This window comes from Kryptolebias marmoratus, linkage group LG5 (genome assembly GCF_001649575.2).
Source record: "Kryptolebias marmoratus isolate JLee-2015 linkage group LG5, ASM164957v2, whole genome shotgun sequence".
Lineage (NCBI taxonomy): Eukaryota > Metazoa > Chordata > Actinopteri > Cyprinodontiformes > Rivulidae > Kryptolebias > Kryptolebias marmoratus.
The window spans coordinates 13,083,105-13,101,626 of record NC_051434.1 but is presented as its reverse complement, the minus strand read 5'-3'; the positions used below and the strand labels follow the sequence as shown (position 1 = coordinate 13,101,626).

Sequence of the window (18,522 nt, the reverse complement as noted above, 5' to 3'; positions counted from 1 at the left end):
AGGAAGGGCGATGCCTCTCCTCCTCCTCTCTCTGAGTCAGCTGTCACTTCATATCTAACCCCAACAGGCTCTCTGCACCAAACAGGAAGAGTAAAAGAGGGGGCGACGTTACGACAGCGTGTATGCGCGCCTGTGGCATGAGGTTCTGCAGCGAACCGGTTGTACTGAAGTGAATAGGTGTGCCAAAGGTTTAGCCGGGTGGATGAACGTGCACGCAGCAGCCCAGGCATGTTTGCACGTTCTAAACCATCGTCGTTGATTAGCGTCATCACCCCTGACCTCCACGTGGCAATGTCTACCATAAACAAGGACTTCACGATCATGACGTCGGCCGACGCGGGTTATTCGGAACGCTGCTTGGCTTTTTATCCGCGGCATTCAGGAGAGCGGAGCGGATCGATAAGGCACCGTGCTGCATCGCGTGCATCGATCGAACCCGAGAGCCATGTTTGGCGTTAGCAATTGGGTGAGCAGAGGCCGCCTGAGAGCCCGGCACGACGAGAGAAGCAGGTCTCTGAGCAAAAAGCAACAAAACACACAAGGTTCAAGGCATTAAAACTGCACGAAGGATCTTCTTCTTTTCCTTTCTGTGCCTCTGTGCAGATGTTCGACTCGTATTTTAGACGCAAATGAAGACGCGACAAGCTGCAGTGAATGTATGAACGGCACTTTGTTTGCGCCAGGGTTCTGTTTTATTCTCTGCCTCTGTGAGCGATGCTGAGCGAGATATATCCTTGACCTCCCTCTCATCCATAATTCAGCGAACAACAGTCCCGCTTTATCAACGCTTCCATGTATATAAGGGTCTTGGCACGTACGAGCGGCCCCTCTCTCGCGCTCACAAACGTAATCTAATTGGAGACATAAAGACATTTCTTGGAGGAATGCCCGTCGCCCGCCATCTTTTCACGCACACTAAAGCCCTCTCGCGTCGAGAAAGGGATGGCGTTAGAGCTGCTCTGGGTGATGCTGTGAGATCTGATAAGACGCGACGGTGCTCGGAGAATGTGTCGACGACGACCCTCAGCTGCGAACGCGCCGAGATTCAGCTCAGTGTCCGTGTTACTGGCTGAGCCACAGGCGGTCTGGGTTTGCTACGGTTGATTAGCTGTGGCGGCCATCTTGAAATGGGACTGACTCAGCTGTGGATGCACGCCCACTGATTACTTTCTGAGCGTTTCGTTCATGAGATGTTTTGCTAATGGCACAGACAAATGAACACACACACACACACACGGAAAGGGACAGAAATACTACTGGCCTCTTTGGGAGCGGGCGGTAAAAAGAGTAAGCACACTTACAAACACTTCAGACGCGATCGTATGAAGCGGGACCCTCATCTATCATCGTGTCCGTCTCTAATTGCCCACAGGGACTCTTTAAGTCTTGACACTCAAAAATCAATTTGCACCAGTGAGGACTGCAATTTGTTTTCAATTGGTAAGGGAGGTCCTCATAAATCGGTGTCCAGACTGGTTTTAGGGCTCATTTATGATCAAAACAAGCACACACACACACACACACACACACTCCTGACAAATGCAAACACCACCACTCGTTCCATCGTGGACATTCTGCACCCAAAGCCTCCATTGGCAGTCCGGACCCTCCCTAATGGCCTCTCTTAGTCACTCGGCGCTATCTGCAAACACATTACCATGTGGCTCGTCGCTTGAGAGAGAAGGAGGTCATGAAGGGAGAAGAGGACAGATGAGGGGTGGATCTGAGAGGGAAGGCAGGCGAGGAAGAGATGGAGAAACAAAAAAAAAAACAGAAAAGGAAAGGGCAAGACGGCGAAGTCAACAATTCGAAGAGACAGATGCACTGAAAAGGCAACGGAACAAAAAAAAAGGAGGACGCTGGTTGACCGAGAGAGAGGGGGGGGGGGGGGGGTGACGGGATAAATGAAAGCGTCGCGCACGAGGGAAATAAGAATCGGCGAGCTGAGGGAAAGCGAAGGAGACGCGGAGCGTCAGAGCGCCACATCAAACGGGAAGCATTTATTCACGAGACGAGGACGCCCGACTGCACCGAGACACATCCACGTCCGCACCCCCCCGAACCCAAACCGGTTTCCCACGCGCCCTGTAAACGGCCTTGCTCCGTCAGTTCGGCAAACACGAGGATTTCTGAAGGCAGCTCACTGATCAGGATTTTTAGGAAGGGATAAAAAAGGTAGAAGAGCACGTTGAACTATTAAGGTCAATGAGTACAATTTAATTATGTAGAACGTGTAGAGCGTCATCTTGTCCTCCGACGGTAATTAGATTTTGCTCTGGCACAAAATGTAATCTCTGCTCTGAAATAATATAGTAGAGATTAGTTGAAGAAAGACTGATTGCGGACATGATTCTGGGAGAGTGTGTTTAACCTTGGCGATGTGGTAGGAAACTGCCGCCTGCTGCTTTTATTACCGCAGAGCGATGAGAGTTGAGAAGTCAGACTTCTAGTCTGGCAGCTGTGGGACAGACTGCGAAGGGCCCACTGCTGACCACTAATGATTATATTCAGAAACCAAAGCCGTTAACCTACCTACATTACACAGGCAGCGCATAAATCCAGAACCGTGTGTGCCGCTCAACGCTTAAAGCGTCTGATCAGAGGCAGTTTAGAGAAATAAAGTTTATTTGCTGATAAGCTCTTTTCCTCCAACCTGAAATCGTTCAGGGCTCTATCTACAGCAGGGGTGGGCAACCCTGGTCCTGGAGGGCCACCATCCTGCATGTTTTCCTTGTTTCCCTGCTCCAACACACCTGATTCATGTTCTGCAGAAGCCTGTTACTCACCCATTGATTCAAATCAGGTGTTGGAGCAGAGAAACAAGTAAAACCTGCAGGATGGTGGCCCTCCAGGACCAGGACTGGAGACCCCTGATCTACAGCATGTAAGCAGATAAATGTTTGTAACCTTTCCACAACACGCCCACTTCAAGGATATGATATCCCCCTAAAATAATCACACTGTTTTTGTTTTTTGTTGTTGTTCCCCCACACGGCGCGCAAAATTTAATATCCGTGAGGTAAAATGAAACTGCCCGGACTCCACCCAACACGCCGGCGTTATCGAGCAGCCTCCGCAGAGAAGGCGAAGCCCGGCAGCTCCGCCGAACGGCCACCCGGGGTGGAGCGACGCGTTGACCCACATAACGCGAAGGTGGCGATCCACGATTTTAGCTTTTACTGACGAGGATTTAAACAAGAAAGGTGGGCTGCCTCCTCATGTAGCCCCCCCACCCCTCGGAGCTGATCTCAAAATGTCTATTAGAGGATTTAAAACAACAGACAACCATTTGCATGCAAATGTGTTTGTCCGCACTTTGTCTGCGCTCTCCTTACAGCTTGACACCATTTGGATTCAAAAGAAGACTATTCGCATAAAATATCCCAATTTAGGGCTGATATGGAACTGTGTATACCCTAAATATGTTCCTAGTTCATTTGAAACAGAACATCCCACCCAGAAATGTCTTTACCTAGTTTTACTTTTAAAAAAATGTTCCTTAAGCGACTGGTCAGCCTTTTTATTTATGCCATTTTAACTAATTATCAAGTCAAAGTTTATTCAGGATTTATTTAAATGTAACTAAGAGTCTGTTGAAAGGGAATTACATGTCTCTTATTCACGTAGCTTGCTTTAAAGGGAGCCCCCCCTCCTCCATCCAAAATACAGCAGGAAATATGCAAGGTTGTTCACAGCCTTTAGGTAAAAGTGCTAAAATTTCAAGCTATTAACAATTCATACGTGCTGAATCATTGGGAAGGGGCAAACTGAGAGCTGATACGGCCACACGAGGCAGGAGAAATGAGGTGAAAAGAAGAAGAAGAAAACATGAGAGGGTTGAAAAGTAAAAATGAGAAGGAGGGAAAAGAAATAAAGAAATGCAAAAAAAAAAAGAAAGAAAGATCTGTGCGATGCAGAGAGACTAGAGCAGCGGTAAATAAAAGGGCAGACAATATCCAGAGAGAGACAGAATGACTCATACGATTCAGGGGCTGGAGACGCAGGAGACACCGAGGCTATTGGAGAGTGAAAGAGGCAATAAGAGAGAAATAAATAAAATAAAATTTAAAAATAAAACAAGAGAGAGAGCAGCTCAGACGTGGGTAAGGCCAGGAGTGTTTTGCTCCAGGGTTGCCCGAGTCCCTGCCTAAGACGGCACGGCACGGCGCCAGCTCCTGTTCCTGCCGGTAATAAACTGGGTCTTTGATGTAAGCGTGCCAGTGCTGTCCCTCGTCCCACATCTTGCAGACAGTGGACGCTGCCCAGGACGGTAAGAGACCGGAAAACCCAAATGAAGCGCTCCCGGTGCTGCGGATTAACTACTGCGCCGCACACACACACACACACACACACACACACACACAAGCACAGGCACAGTCCGTTCTGCTGCAACAGCTCAGCACATTTGCATTTCATTACCTCAACCTGTGGCCACCCCTACACACACACACGCACACACACACAGACACACACACAAAAGATGAGAACTGACAGGTGCTGAGGTACGTGGCTGGTTTCTGAGGGGAGGAGGTGTTTGCTGATGATGGCACGAACAGACAGAGATTGACGGGCATGAAGAGGCCAAGATGGGATGAGAAGAAAAGCGAGAAAAGAGAGAAACAAACGGAAACACTCACTTTACACTTCTGGGCCGAGATGAGCGCAAGAAAATACAGAAAATTTACAGTCGCGTCAGGGTCGGCCCCGTCTATCTTCTCGGAGAGGCATCAGCCCTCATCTGGCAGCGCATGAGCGGACGGATTCACGCTCCAAATGCAGAACTGACACGCTCGCTCACGACTTCTAGAAGAAATAACAACGTGAAAAAATCCCAAACTAGAAATGGGATTGTTTTTGTTTTTGTTTTTGTTTTTTGCCCATGTCTGTGCGTCTGTTTCCAAAGCATCTCATGCTCCACTGGACGACTCTGAATGCAACTCTGGGAAAGTGTCCACCTACAACTGATTAACCTTTTGGAGGCAAAACCAATTCGAGATGGCCGCCGCAGCTAATCAACACTAGCCGTCAGTTTTCAGGCAGAGCAGCAGCCTGACATGCTGTTTAGTGTGGTTTTTCTTCAGAACCAAAGGGTGGTACGATCACGTGCATCAGACTGGATGACAAATCGTGACACAAACTGCTGCGTGGCAAGTGACCGGCTCCAAAAGCCACACGGCACATCTCGCCTTTCCCAATTTATTAAAAATGCATGCCCCACCCGGGGGGGAGAGGATCAGGTGGCACCGAAACAAGACAACAAAAACACAACGGAATTAATAATACAGTGGCTAAGACTCACACACATACACACACAAAGTAATACACTACTACATCCAAATCTGGACCTGAGTCAAGGATAGAAAAGGAGGGGGGAAAAACTCTTGGGGGGTGGGGGGGTCAATGGATTTGCCTCACTGCTGCCAGCATGACTTAACACAAAAACGATCGGCACGAAACTGATTTTATTCCACCGCGGATTGTTTCTGCTGACCTTCAGGCAAAAACATCTCGGCAACAACATCAAAATAAAAAATAAAAAAAGGTTTTGCTGAGATATTGTAGAACAAGCGTGTGAACACAACGTTTTTCATTTCGCCTCCTCCGAAGAGCTTTTAAAGAAACATCTGCTTATTACTGACTGCGTGCCTCCCAAACGCCCGGCTCTTTTTACCCTAAGCTGCCAGAGATCTTGAAGTGAAGAAGATGGTGTCCAAATCCCCCTGCTGTCTTTTTCCTCCCGTGGCCTTCGGGTCAAATGGACCCGGAGCTACAAGGGCTTCCGGGAGGGGTTAAAATAACTCCAACCTCGGTATCAGGCTTTCACAAGTTGCATGTTATGAACTTTTTACACTGCCGTCAGTTTTGCTTTACACAATTACCCCATCAGAAATATCAGAATATCTCAGCTGGAAGTGCCATAGCTGGCTGCTGCTGCCATTTATGCTTGTAAATAACCATAAAATTCTAGTTAATAAACTCCTCAAACCGAGGCTGCTCAGACATATCTACAAACCGAACAAGATTGTTCAATATTGCTTTATTTTTCACAATAAAAGCAGTGCCAAAACCTGTTATTCAGTTATCTTAGTGAATCTGAGAAACTGTTGCCCGTCCTGTTAATCTGTCTCTCCTAAAATGAAATAATCCCGTCCATCTGAAAACTGAGTAAGACGGCATCGTCGCTGGCAACGTGCCATCTAATCGGAGTTGGCGTGAGCTGGACTGTTTGAGGTCACGCTCCACATAAGGACGCTTTAAAATCCCTCGTGTTTACCGCTGATCCACGTACGTGACGAAACTGTTGGACAAACTGTCGTCGTGTACAGGGGGGGGGCGGAGGGCAGAGCCAGGCGCTTTCGGCTTGGAGTATCCACCGCTCCGTTCTGAACCGAAGGCAGATTAATGAGCTCCCAAATCCTCAGGCCAAGCAACCGTCGCTTAATGCCTGACAAGTCTGAGGAATGGCACGAAGTGGATGGGAGTTGGGTTTTTGCCCGTTTTTTTTCTTTCAGAATTAGCAACTTTATACTGATTTGCTTTGGAAGACAGTGGAAGAAACACAAACACACTTTATGAGAAGGAATATGAAAGTTATTTTAGAAACTGGATGTTTAGTGAGATCAAATCTGCAAGTATGAACATGTCAGCTGATGGCAAGTAAGTTTGAGTTTCTGCATCATCAAATACTCAGATGGACAATATTAACATCTGGAGGGACAACACCAGCTCTTCTCGGCTGCAGAGCAACGTGTCACGCGGGACGTGGCTGGAGCGACAAAGCCTCTGCAGCAGACAGGAGGCGTGACGGCCATAGTTTATATCGATCACGTTCTCTGACCTCTGATCCGCTCAGCTCAGTGCGTCACGAGTGGCGCGGCCGCAGAGTTGAGCAGACGCGACCTGGACGTTCGTGGTCGCAAAACAGACAGCGTGCTTAATTCTCTCAAGATATGCCAGTACGTCCACTAATGAAAACGCAGTTCCTGTACACGCACATACACACACAAAAACACTTAATAAAGGAGAAACCATTTCTGAGAAGGGGAGGAAAACTGACTCATCAGGTAGACATAAGATGTCTGCCCGACTCCTGGGAAGTGAAGGACAACGTGCAGCTGTAAGTCAACGCTAAACCTTTGAAAAAAAAAAAAAATCAGAGCAGTCTAAACCAAATGAATGCCGGATGAGAGGTGTGGGAAGAATTCGGATGACACCGACTCTTGAAGCCAAACTGAACACACTTCCGACAGCAGACAGCATCAAAAAGGCGCAAATCCGCTTTAATGCCTCCACTTTTAATCTGTTGGCCGCGCGCAGAAAGCAAACGAAGGGGATGTTGAGGATAAAGCGTGCCGTTTCAATTAACACGAGAGCCAATTCTCCTCCGTCGGTCACCGTCCCCTGGAAGGCAGACAACCGTCACGTCTGGGGGCGGCTTAGTCGGTCAGTAAGGGAAGTTTAAATCTGCGCTTTAGAGTCTGATGGTTTGCAGGTTCTCTCAGAGGAAGAGCGGCACATTTAAAAACTAGCTTCATGGCAAAACAGCCAACATTTTATTCCACAATGAGCAGACTTAGCTCCCCGAAGAGCGATGGACGTGGCCAAAAGCTGGATTTTTAAACTTGCCTCCAGTGAAGAAAATCAGCGTTTTTAATTATCTGGGCGTGTCGATCCTCTTTTCAAAATACTTGGCATTTCGTTTCCTTTCCAAAACAAAATGGAAGAAATGTTAAGCACTAGATGAGAAAGGCTTTTCTGAACCCTCCACAGTCTCCTCCCACTGGGGGTCAAGCCGGGCTCGTGCTGAGGGCTGAGAAAATGGCTTTGTGTCTTTCACTATATAGCCAAACAAAAGACAGAACCCTGTTTGTTCCTCGTGCACAGAGAGGGGAAGGGGGCATGTCTAATTGGTGGTGAGCATGTGTGTAGGGGTGCGGGAGAGGGTAGGGGGGCAGTTGCCCTCTTGAATATTCAATATGATGAATGAGCGTTGGTCTTTTTCATCGAAAACAGAAGCGGAGGCCCATATTCTGCTTGTTCTGCCTAAGCGGGGCAACAAGCTTTGTGGTGTCCGTGCTTAAAAGTCTCAAAATTGTTTCCAAATAATCAGCTTTTCGACTCAATAGATCTGGGGTAATACAGGTACGGTAAAAAAACAAGAAAATGAGGCGCTGTTCGTCGTGTTTGCCGTTTCGATAAAGCATCCTGTGACTAGATACGACAACAAGCGGGGGATTCTGGGGCAACTTTTTTTTCCTGAAACCCATTTGCATGTTTCACATGCACATGTGTTGATTCCTCAAGGGGCCAGAAGACAAAGGAGCAAAATGACACAGTTTTACGGAGACAGCGCGGGGGTAATTAGTTAGCCAACATCAAGTTTTCTCCTCAGCATAACTGGGCTAATTGTTCTGGTTCACTACACCGTGTCAATGGAGTGGATTCAAAGCCTGTTGGTTGTTTTCTGTTCAATCCAGGAGGAGATTTCATACATTGACCTGAATTCCTCGATCGAAAGTGCGTTTCCCAAAACGTCTAACAGGAGGCTGAAATTAGACCAAACTTCAAGAGAAAAACAAAAAACTAAACAGAGTAAAGTGTGTTTACTTGTAGAAATGTTAAGCTGGGTGCTTGAGTCTAAAGACCGAACAGTTTTGTTCCGTAATCTTCCAAATCCATCTCTCCGACCAGCAAGCAACAAACGGCTGCATTGTGTCCAACTCAGCCTCCAAACACTACGAGACAAATTCTACACGCGCCGCTCTGTTCTGACGCGTTCTAATAAGACCTCAAAGTCCACCGGTGCTTCTTCTCTGCGCAACACAAGAAAGCACGCGCCACAGTCCCCCTGTGCGGACCCCCGCCGCTGTGACGGGCAGAGCTGCACGGGTCGAAGGAAGCGAACGAGGCGCTGCTCGAGGAAGCTCGAACGCAGCGTGTTGCGTGAAAACCGCGTGGGCGGCGACGCCAGCGTGACTAACACAGGCGCAGACGTGTTCGCGAGCACGTCGAGGCCCCCCGGAGAGCGGACTAAAGCGGGGCACTGTCAAATAAAACACGATCGAGGCCTTATTACTGTGATTGGATCTTTTCGTGTAGCCCTGTGTTCAGACAACAAGGCTAAGCAGGACGTAGAGTTCAACGCTCTGCCCATGAAAAGACAATTTGGAAGAACCGCGAAGGGGATTCTACGTCGGGCTGAGTGCGTTTACACAATGTGGTGCTTCCACAGCGTCCAGCTTACTGTGATGGGAGCGGTGCTGAAGCGGATCTTCCTCTTTGGGGGGACGTCATCCTTGTTTTCCTCCGGCAGACCGGGGATCTCCGTCAGATCCGAGCCCGGGTCGTAGACGATGTCCTCGTCGTCGCCGTAGAGGTCATCTTCTGGGTCTGTGCAGCTTTCCCCCCAGCCCTGGTAGCAGGCGTCCCCGTCCGCGTTAAAAATCACCCGCTCATTGCCAGTGTACTCGTCCTCCGGCTCTTCAGCCTGGTCCTTGGATGGCTCGGAGATCATCGGACCGTCCGTGTCGTCGATGCTCTCCCCGGGTTGTGGGCCTGCTGTGGGCGGCGGCTCGGGATTAGCATCTTCGATACCCTTGTTGGTAATCACAGCACCATGTGTATGCTTTGGGGCTTTGGTGACTTCGAGCTCCTCTGTATTTTTTAGGTGGTCTGAGGGTTTCTCGTCTTCTTCTTCACAGGAGCCGTTAATCTGGCTTTCATTGGTGGTGACGTCGGACAAATGCTGTCTGGGAGCCTCATCCTCTTTGTCGTGGACCTTTCTATCTTGTTGGGCTTCTGAGATCTCTGCCCCGGGACTGGGGCTCAAGAGGTCCTCAGAAGACGAAGACGCAGGAAGCTTGCCCCCTGTCTTGCTCTGGTAGCTTCCGCAGACTGGAGATTGTCGCGAGTCGTCCTCGCTGAGATCCCCTCCCTGGCGGTAGGATCCATCAGGAGAGCAGAGGGCTCGTCTGCCAACTCCCTTATAGGGAGCGCCCTGATTGTGGTGGTCGGCGTTTTCAAAGACAGCACTGAGCTGGCTGACAGTCGGCGAGGACGCCTCTGTCCTGGAGCACAGCGAGTCCAAAGAGTCCGTGCTGCCTCTGTTGGACCTCGCCCCTCGCCAGTCATCCAGGTGCTCGTGAGAGCCCCGTTTGTCCCGCCCATAGGGAAAGACGGGCGACTGAGACTGGTCACGCGACTGCTGCTCAAATAGTTTCCTGGTCTCTGAGAACTTTGCCCCGGCGCCGCCGATCCTCTCAGCGGACGAAGAATGCTGGAGCTTTATGACGGAGCCGTCGGCCTTGTTGATGAAGTTGGTGGGCTTCGCCAGCTTCTGAGGCGAGGACTCGTCGCGACCCCTTGCCTTCGCCGCCGAGCTGTCCGAGCCCATCTGCATGAACATGTCCTTAATGCGGCTGACGTGGGCCCCGTACTGGCGCCCTCTCGGCTGTTTCGCCCGCTCGAGGTCCTTGGGCTTCGGGTCCCCATCGGTCCGAGGCTGGTCGAAGGCCCTCTTGAGCGCCTGGAATTCAGCCCGGTAGGCATTACGGTGGGGGGAGGCACTCCGGAGGCTAGTCCTCTCCCCCGAGGCCTCCGTCTTCAGCATAATGATGTCTTTGGACTGAGAGGGAATGTCAGCATCGCTGTGACCTCATTCCAACGTGGGCCTACGCCGATCCTTCAGTCACACCTGCAGAGATAAAAAAAGAGGTGTAAGAAGCCTGTATTTATACACCCATCTGGTCTTAATGACCAATCGTAAAAATCAACACAGCCTTATTAAACTCAAAGTATCTTCTCTAACATATATTAACATTAATAAAACCCCAGGAGCAACTTTGAGGCTTAACTTTATCTTCTGACAGACACATTCTGAAACACAGGGGGGAAAAGAAAGTGGCACCTGTAAATCAAAACAATGTTAACTAGCAATACTGATGGTTGGAAGGGCTTGAAAAGAGATCATTCATGTCATTACGGACGGTCCTTGGTGGCCAAATGGATAACAGATGCTGTTGCATAAAGCTTATCCACTCCACTGATGCTTAACACAAACAAATCAATACTTACAGGAGACACAAGCGAAAGAGTTATGCTTTTTTTTGTGTGTATGAAATGGAAGGAAATGTGCCTGTTTTCGCTCCCCACCTGTCTCCAGTCCTCAAACCATCCCTGTCAATGCAGGGATCTCCAGGAAATATCAGCCTTTGTTTACAATTAGCAACCCCACTGGATCCAACCTGGCAGGCTGGAAATCCCGGTTAAATATATTCCATATCTACGCCCATTAATATTTCATCCAGTTTGGAAATGTATACCACAGAGAGGGAGGGAGGGAGAGAGAGAGAGAGAGAGAGAGAGAGAGAGAGAGAGAGAGAGAGAGAGAGAGAGAGAGAAAGATGACACATCACAAAAAACAAAATCATCTGGGACATAAAGGATCCATTACCCTAAGCTGCTCACAACCTGGGTGACTGAAACCTAAACGTCCTGCTTCGGTGTCCATGATGTGGAATAATGTGGACTTTAGGAAAACACTGGGCCGCTTTGCCTGATGGGGGATCGGGAAGGAAATAAAAGTAAGAGGCGAAAGATTAAAAAACATCAGGCACACCGCTCAGAACATCCTGATGACAGCTCGGGTCCCCCCTCCTCCTCCTGAAACCCATCCACATTTATTTATTTACATTTATGTTATTTATTTATTTATTTTACCCCGTTCCTTTTAGCCATCTCACATACAATTCACCTTAATGTTTCCAAGGAAACCAAGTTGACTGTTAATAACCTGATAACAGTAATGATGAGAGCCCTAAAACAAATCAAACAAAAAAAGACTTACATTCATTTCGCTCCAAGCTCGGCGGGATAAATAAAGCGTAACTTGAGGCAAATATGGACGCTGTCGATGAAAACAAAAACAAAAACAACAAAAATAAATTTAAAAAAAAACAACCATCCGAAGGAACATTTCTGTCTCCCGTTCGCCTGCTTCGCGAATAGTCCCGAACGGAACCGCGGCTCCGGGAGCGCTCAGACATAGTAGAGCCGCTCCAACGCCATTGCGGGGCGGCGGGAGGCGGCGGAGGGGGACGCCGCCGGTGGTCGGTGCGGTTCGGCGGCTCGGTCCAATGAGAGGCGCGCGCGCGCGCGGAGGGCAAAGGCGGCCGAGCTACATCCGCGGACCGCTACGGTGGACTGACCGCTGCTGCTGCTGCAGCTGCGGAGGAGGAGGAGGGGGGGGGAAGGAGAGCGGCTGCTTGGGTGAATAAAGCGCGACGCGTCACGTGACAGGTGCGAAAAGATATATATAAAAAAACAAAACAAGCCGAACTGCGGCAGTGGTTCGGTCCGACAAGCTGCTGCGCGGAGGGGGATTTCAGTACAGAAAGCTGCAGTCTGGCGTAAATACCAACACAAACACACACACACACACACACATGACTGACAGCCTGGTGTTCCTCACGGCTCCGGGCGTGAGGGGTTCCCAAAGTGTGGCGTGCGGGCCAGAGAGAGGTCCTGACCAAACTTTACACCGCACCTGGTGGATTATGCTCTCAGACATCAAACTGAGAGACTTTCACCTGGAATCACTCTGAACTGGTGTTTACTACATCTCTGCGTACATAAAGCCAAATATATTGGGACCTTTGTGCCCTTTTTTTTTTTTTTTTTAGTTTTTGTTGCAATTTAGTCACAAAAGGTCCATTTCCGTCTCAATTCGATCGCAGTATATTCTCTTTTTCGTCTCCGGTCTGTCACAGTTTGTGACCCGTGCCGGCGAAATGACTCGTAATGAGCAAAGGCAAACAACGTGAAAATATTGTTTTGTGTCGTAATTGAGTTTTGCGTGAACATGAGTCCATAAAGACACCCCCGTAACAAAAATAGCATGTATTCTTCCTAATCACCCTTTAATATCGAAGTTTTATCTTCAGCAATAATCTTTTTATTATTATTATTATTATTATTATTATTATTATTATTATTATTATTATTATTATTATTTATTCTAATCCTTTTGAATTTTCTTTGAAACTGACCAATTCTCTAGTGTCTGGAAATCCCTTCATATAATGTTTGGCTTCCTTTTTAAATACACAGATGATTCCAGATGACGTCCCTCAAAAAATAAAACCGAGTTCTCAACCCCAACCGGTTTATCCCCAGGCCAAGTGATAAATCGCCAAATTTCAACAAATCACGTGTCATTTTTGAAATCTTTAAGATGGAGAATTTGAAAAAAAAAAAAATCCTTGCTGTGTGTTTTGTTAGCACAGCAATAATAACAACGTTAACTGAAGTTTTTCATTAAAAATATGACAATTAAAATAAAGCTCAAACAGTTAATTCAAATTATACATGAATAACCTGCTGACTTTAATCTGACACTCCTTGTTTTAATTATTCATCAACTTTGACTAAGAATTTCCCAAACTATTGTTTTTTTCTTAGAATGGCATCTAAATCAGATGTTGCACACGTAAAAAAAAACAAAAAAACAGCAGTCCTGTCTGTTTCAATGCATACAAATTACTTAAATAACTTGTTGTTTTTTGAAAATAATCATATTTCAGTCCTGGTGACGCTTCCTGTTTTCCTCAACATTTTAACACATGAACTTTTTGCTTTTTTTTTTTGGTTATTGTTTAAAATATCTTCTCAGCTAATACTCATTTTAGTGCATGATCAAAGTGTAATGTTTGAAGGATCAGGTGTAAGTGAGACAGATGTGGAAAAACCATAAATCCGTTTGGTTTCTCGCGGCACAAAGTGACACGTCATGATCTCTCAGAATCTGTCCGTCCAGTCTTCTTCCAGCCACCAAATCTATTTTGCCCCAAACATAACTTAGCGTTGTTAAATCAAATGAAGCAGAAAGTTGGTAAATAAAAGCTAAGATGGACACTTTCCTTTCAGACTGGAGTCAGGCGCGGTCAAAAGAAAAAACAAAGAAGAAAGAAAAATAAAAGACATTTCTTTAATTTGTTGTTTTGTTGCTGTGCTGCCTCCACAGATGCAACCGAGTCATCCAAGTCCAAACTCAGGCTGGAAGATGTTGCTAAGCAACCTAAAAATAATCTTAAGGGGATGAAGGGGAGAAAAGTGCCATGCACTGCAGAGCACGGTAGATGGCATTGTGTTGATCACAGGAAAACAAATCTGCCAAATCAAAGAGCTATCTATGGCACAAAAGAGAAGGGAGCATGTGGGGTGAAATGAAGGGTCCCAAAGCCCTTTTATGAGACATGACTGGCAGCCAGTGGGCCTAAAACCTGACCATCTGTCCTCTAAGAACCCCCCAGCCCTCATCTCTGCAGGAGGTTTGGACAGATTGGTGCAGACTTCTTAAATAAGCCTCTGCCCTCTGACAGCTGCGCCCAGGAGGTCAAGCTGTGTTGGCCCTAACGAGCCCTGCTGTGGATCAGAAACGCAGGAAACCCAGAGATTAAAAAAACAAACAAACCTGAGCTAAAGTGCGACCAGTGAATGCACACAAATACGTTAGGCGCACAGACGAGCTCTGGAAACATAACTCGTCCTACAGAGACATTTGCTAAAGGCGTGGCACTTTTTTTTTTAATGTTTTCTCCTTTTTTCCAATTCACAACACGTCTTAACCCCCTCACCCCTTCTTCTCCTTCTTTTTTTTTTTTTTTTAACAAGACAACCATCTTTTTCCATCCAGATGTTCAGCCAATGAGGAGACGGCGAAGGAAGGAAGGAGGCGGAGGAAGGAATGCTGCTGCAGGATGCTCATTATCATGGCTGTCAGTGACGACTAAAAAAAAAATAAAAAAAAAAATAGAAAGAAAGAAACGCCGTTTCTCATGAAAGATTTACGTGGATAATTACCGCCATGTCCGCTGCAGCTGTCGCGGTGTGGCTCGGAACGGGTAAGGTATCGATTTCGCCCGGACATTACGCGCAGCATCCGTGCTAGTTAGCCGCTAGTTAGCTAGCTGCTACCGTTTTAGCCGCTTTGCTAATGTTTTTTTTATCCTCCAGCAAACGGCTTGAAGGGGAAGACGTGGAAAAAATGGCTCCCAACTGACAGCCAGACCGTTATACGAACGGCTTTTGTGTCTCCGCACAGCTAGACACGCATAATGTTTATCATTACATTTTATTTTATTTTATTTTTTGATTAGGTTGACTCAGTATGTGTCGGTTTATAAGTAAGTTTGTGTCGCGCAGCTGCACAGATTGTCCTAATTACAAGACAGGCACGCGCACACAGTCGCCATTTTATTATATATATATATATATATATATATATGCTTTTTTTTTTTTTTTTACATAAAACACACATCTGTGTAGTAAACCATACCTCTGTATGACGGTTTATTGTACTCGCTCAGCTTTTATTCAGCCACCTGCCAAGTCAGAAAGTGTAATATTTTATATGGAGTAAAAAAAAACCCCTATTATAGCCTATTATGTATTTATTATTTGTATGGTGTGCGCACAGTAAAACTGTCCGACTAAAAAAGAATCGTTCCTAGCTGGTTTTATTCAAACATTTGTTTTAATTCTCTTGACAATAATGTATTTCTCATCAAATATAAGCAACCAAACAATATATATTCATATTTTAGTCGCACTAATGACTGTGTGTTAAGCATTTTGGCTTGAAAATACCCCAGACAGGTAAAAGAATTACATTAAGATTGACTTTAAATGTTTGCATTTATTACACAGATGTTACATTATGTGTAAAAAGGAAAACAGTTGGATTACTGCTCTATAAAAGTTAGATATATGGCCATAGAAATCCACTGGTTGTTACCAGGAGAAGCACGATCTTAAAGGAGAAGTCAAAGCATAACAAATGAAGGTGACATTAGGTAGTTCGTCTGCACTATAAACTGTACTGCAGGGACTTAAATGGAACAAGAAGCACAACTTTTTGAAATTTCTCCTCCTTTAAAGATGTTGAATAATTACACTCACCCAGCTTTGTTGAATTAATGTGTACAGAAAGCTGTAAAGTGATTTAGGAAACCGTAGCTTGTGTTTCTGTGAAATAACACACTGAGATGGGTCTCTGAAATGTTATAATCACTGTGGAAATTCATAATATCAGAACAGTTCTTTAACAGAACGTGCTGAAACTGATCACCTTGTCCTGAAACTGTTAAAACGCTGCAGAACTGTGACACCACAAATGTAGAAATTTCCTTTGAGGCTGGTCTAGAAGAGGGTGAGGTGGGAGGTGCGCTCGTTAAAAAAAAACAATCTTCTGAAAGACGCCCTTTGTTTCACGACTGCTTCTATTCATTGGTCCAATAGTTTACGTTGTGCATGCCTTTGATGCGACACGCCGCCATTTACATGAGCGAAATGTCCAAATGGAGCAATCCGTGGCGTTGCAACAGAGAAGAGCCTTGTACAAAGATGGTGAGTGGGTTTTGTGCAGTGATGCACTTCGTGTGTCTCCTCCCTCCTGTCATAACCCAGTGACACGCTCAGCTGGTTCCCCATTAATACTAGCTGCTGTCTCTCAGACTGAACCCACTTTCTGTTGCTTTAACAGCACTTATTTCAGTTTAAATCTTGTCTAAGCCCTGGTAGATGTAGATTTCACCCTGATTGTGTGTAACAGCGGAACAGGCAGCATTTCCTCGGTTTCGCAGAACAGGCGCTTATATAAAAGTCTGAAATAATCCAAAACATTTTCCCTAGCTAGTTCAGATAGATTAATAGTTTTACCTTTTGCGTTGCTCTGCAGGACAGACTGAACTGGTCACTCTGTGTCCACTGTCGTCCTTAAAGCCGTCGCCTTGCTGCCCGTTGCGACAGCAGCAGCTACTTTCACTTCCATGTCTGAGTTTAGAATAATGAGTTCGCGCTCGTCACGGACAGAAAACCCAAGCCTGAGTCACATGGCAATGGTTGGCAGTCCTTGTTGTCTGTGCTGTTTCCCAGCTGAGCATCAAAGAAGCACATGCATCCCTCCTGACCCGGAAGACTTTTCAGGAAAGCTCAAAGGACACCCTTTCCTTGTTGATTCCTCGACTAGTTAAAGATCTCTGTTAGCTGAGGCCATTGTTTGGCCAGCTCGTCGTCTCCTTGTTGCCCACCGTGTTTCTAAGAGGCTTCAGCCGGCCCAAGGTCAGCGCAGAAATGCGTGTAACTTGGTTATCCATTTCCACCGCTCCCAAGACCTGTTAGCGATCTACCATCTTACACTAACGCCAAACAGGTCATCTTCAAAAGCTCTGTGTTTCTGGACAGCTTTATTGAAACAAGTTAGTTATTAGGACAACTTAGTTATTTGGGAAGTGTATCTTTTTTTTGGGATTATCCTGTATGTCTTGTCTATCATTTGACCCAGAACTGAAGGCAGCGGGTTAGTCTGCAGTGGACAGTTTAGCATTAACTTGTAATTGGTGATGTATTGTGCTCTGGGAGCTCTGAGAGTCATCATCTCGAGAAAGCTTAGCAGAGACTCATCCGGTCGCAAATAAGCAGATTTGATGCTCTTAGCAGTCACTGGTCTTTACTCACACCTGCTCTCTTGATCACACAGGTGGAACACGGACACCGGTTGTTTGATTAAAACGATAATTGTGAGCTTATTTCTAGATCTAGTTGTTATTTTATTGAGAGAGTGTTTACGTCTGGCCTTCAGGTTGAACGGAGCGGCCAGTGTTTGCCCTTCGGAGTGTCTGAAAGTGGTCCTTCGTTGCTGCCGAGGCCCGAAGTGCAGGACCACAGAAACCCGAGTGTGCACTCAGGCCGAGGTCCTTGCTCAGGAGCCGGTCTGCCTGCGACGAAATGAGGTTTTATTTTTGGTCTCCGACTAACCCAGATCCTAATGTCATGGGTGCAGTAGTTGGAGCCAGAGGAGCTATTGTGTGGATTAGTCATGCTCAGGTGACTCCTTGAGAAGAGATGTGGTGGATATGACCCCAGGTTGTTGAAGCGACACCACATTTAGTGGCTGCTAAATGCTATTGATTGTATCTCGGCGTGACTGAACCCTTGGGGATGTCAGACATATGGCTGGGTCAGCGTCTGTTGCTGCCTGCCGCCCAGTTTAACATACATATGAGATTGGTTTGTTTGTTTCCTTTCATTTCTGTAAGGTAGTTTTGCCTTGTATGTATTGAGTTCTCATCTGCATTCTTAGTCTCTACCCTCCTCTGTAGACAATCAAAAGACATCAGCCAAACAGCTCTGACAGACTTCCCTTTTCACTGATTTAAAAATGTAAATCTCGCTCACGGGACTCTTCTTGGAAATCAGCTCCTTTCAAACAGAAATCTCACAATGCAGAAGTAGAGGACTGTTGTATAGCAACTGCTGGCTTAATGCTACAGAAAGGATTAAAATGGAGGTAAAAATCTGCAGCATTTTGCAAGTGGGAACGAACAAATGGACACTCAGAGCGTTCTCCCAGCTGCTCAATGCGTCCAGAGTCGTGTGTCTGCAGGCAAGAGCAGATCAAACCTGCTTTTTCTCCTTGGCTTTCACTTCATAGCACATATCCCCTGCTCTCCCCTCCACCCCCCC

The 18,522-nt window shown here is 46.7% G+C and overlaps 2 protein-coding genes across 10 annotated transcripts in view; one reads left to right on the top strand and one right to left on the bottom strand.

Moving 5' to 3' along the window:
- The window catches only part of ppp1r9a (protein phosphatase 1, regulatory subunit 9A), a 50,037-nt gene extending 32,936 nt beyond the window's left edge, over positions 1 to 17,101 (bottom strand). The window contains exons 1-3 of one of the 6 annotated variants that reach the window (XM_037975651.1): positions 11,846 to 12,393; positions 11,453 to 11,554; positions 9,245 to 10,693 (exon numbers count right to left, since the gene is read on the bottom strand). In XM_037975651.1, the coding sequence (XP_037831579.1) occupies positions 9,245 to 10,609 (1,365 nt within the window). In that variant the 5' untranslated portion in view covers positions 10,610 to 10,693; positions 11,453 to 11,554; positions 11,846 to 12,393. Of the gene's footprint in view, positions 1 to 9,244; positions 10,694 to 11,452; positions 11,555 to 11,845; positions 12,397 to 16,716 lie in introns of those variants that run through there. The other 5 variants (XM_037975650.1, XM_037975652.1, XM_037975649.1 and 2 more) reach the window with 5 other exon arrangements.
- The window catches only part of sgce (sarcoglycan, epsilon), a 10,023-nt gene continuing 6,207 nt past the window's right edge, over positions 14,707 to 18,522 (top strand). The window contains exons 1-2 of one of the 4 annotated variants that reach the window (XM_017421954.3): positions 14,707 to 14,900; positions 16,297 to 16,404. In XM_017421954.3, coding sequence (XP_017277443.1) covers positions 14,864 to 14,900; positions 16,297 to 16,404 — 145 coding nt within the window. In that variant the 5' untranslated portion in view covers positions 14,707 to 14,863. The remainder of the gene's footprint in view (positions 14,901 to 16,296; positions 16,405 to 18,522) is intronic. The other 3 variants (XM_017421945.3, XM_017421962.3, XM_017421971.3) reach the window with 3 other exon arrangements.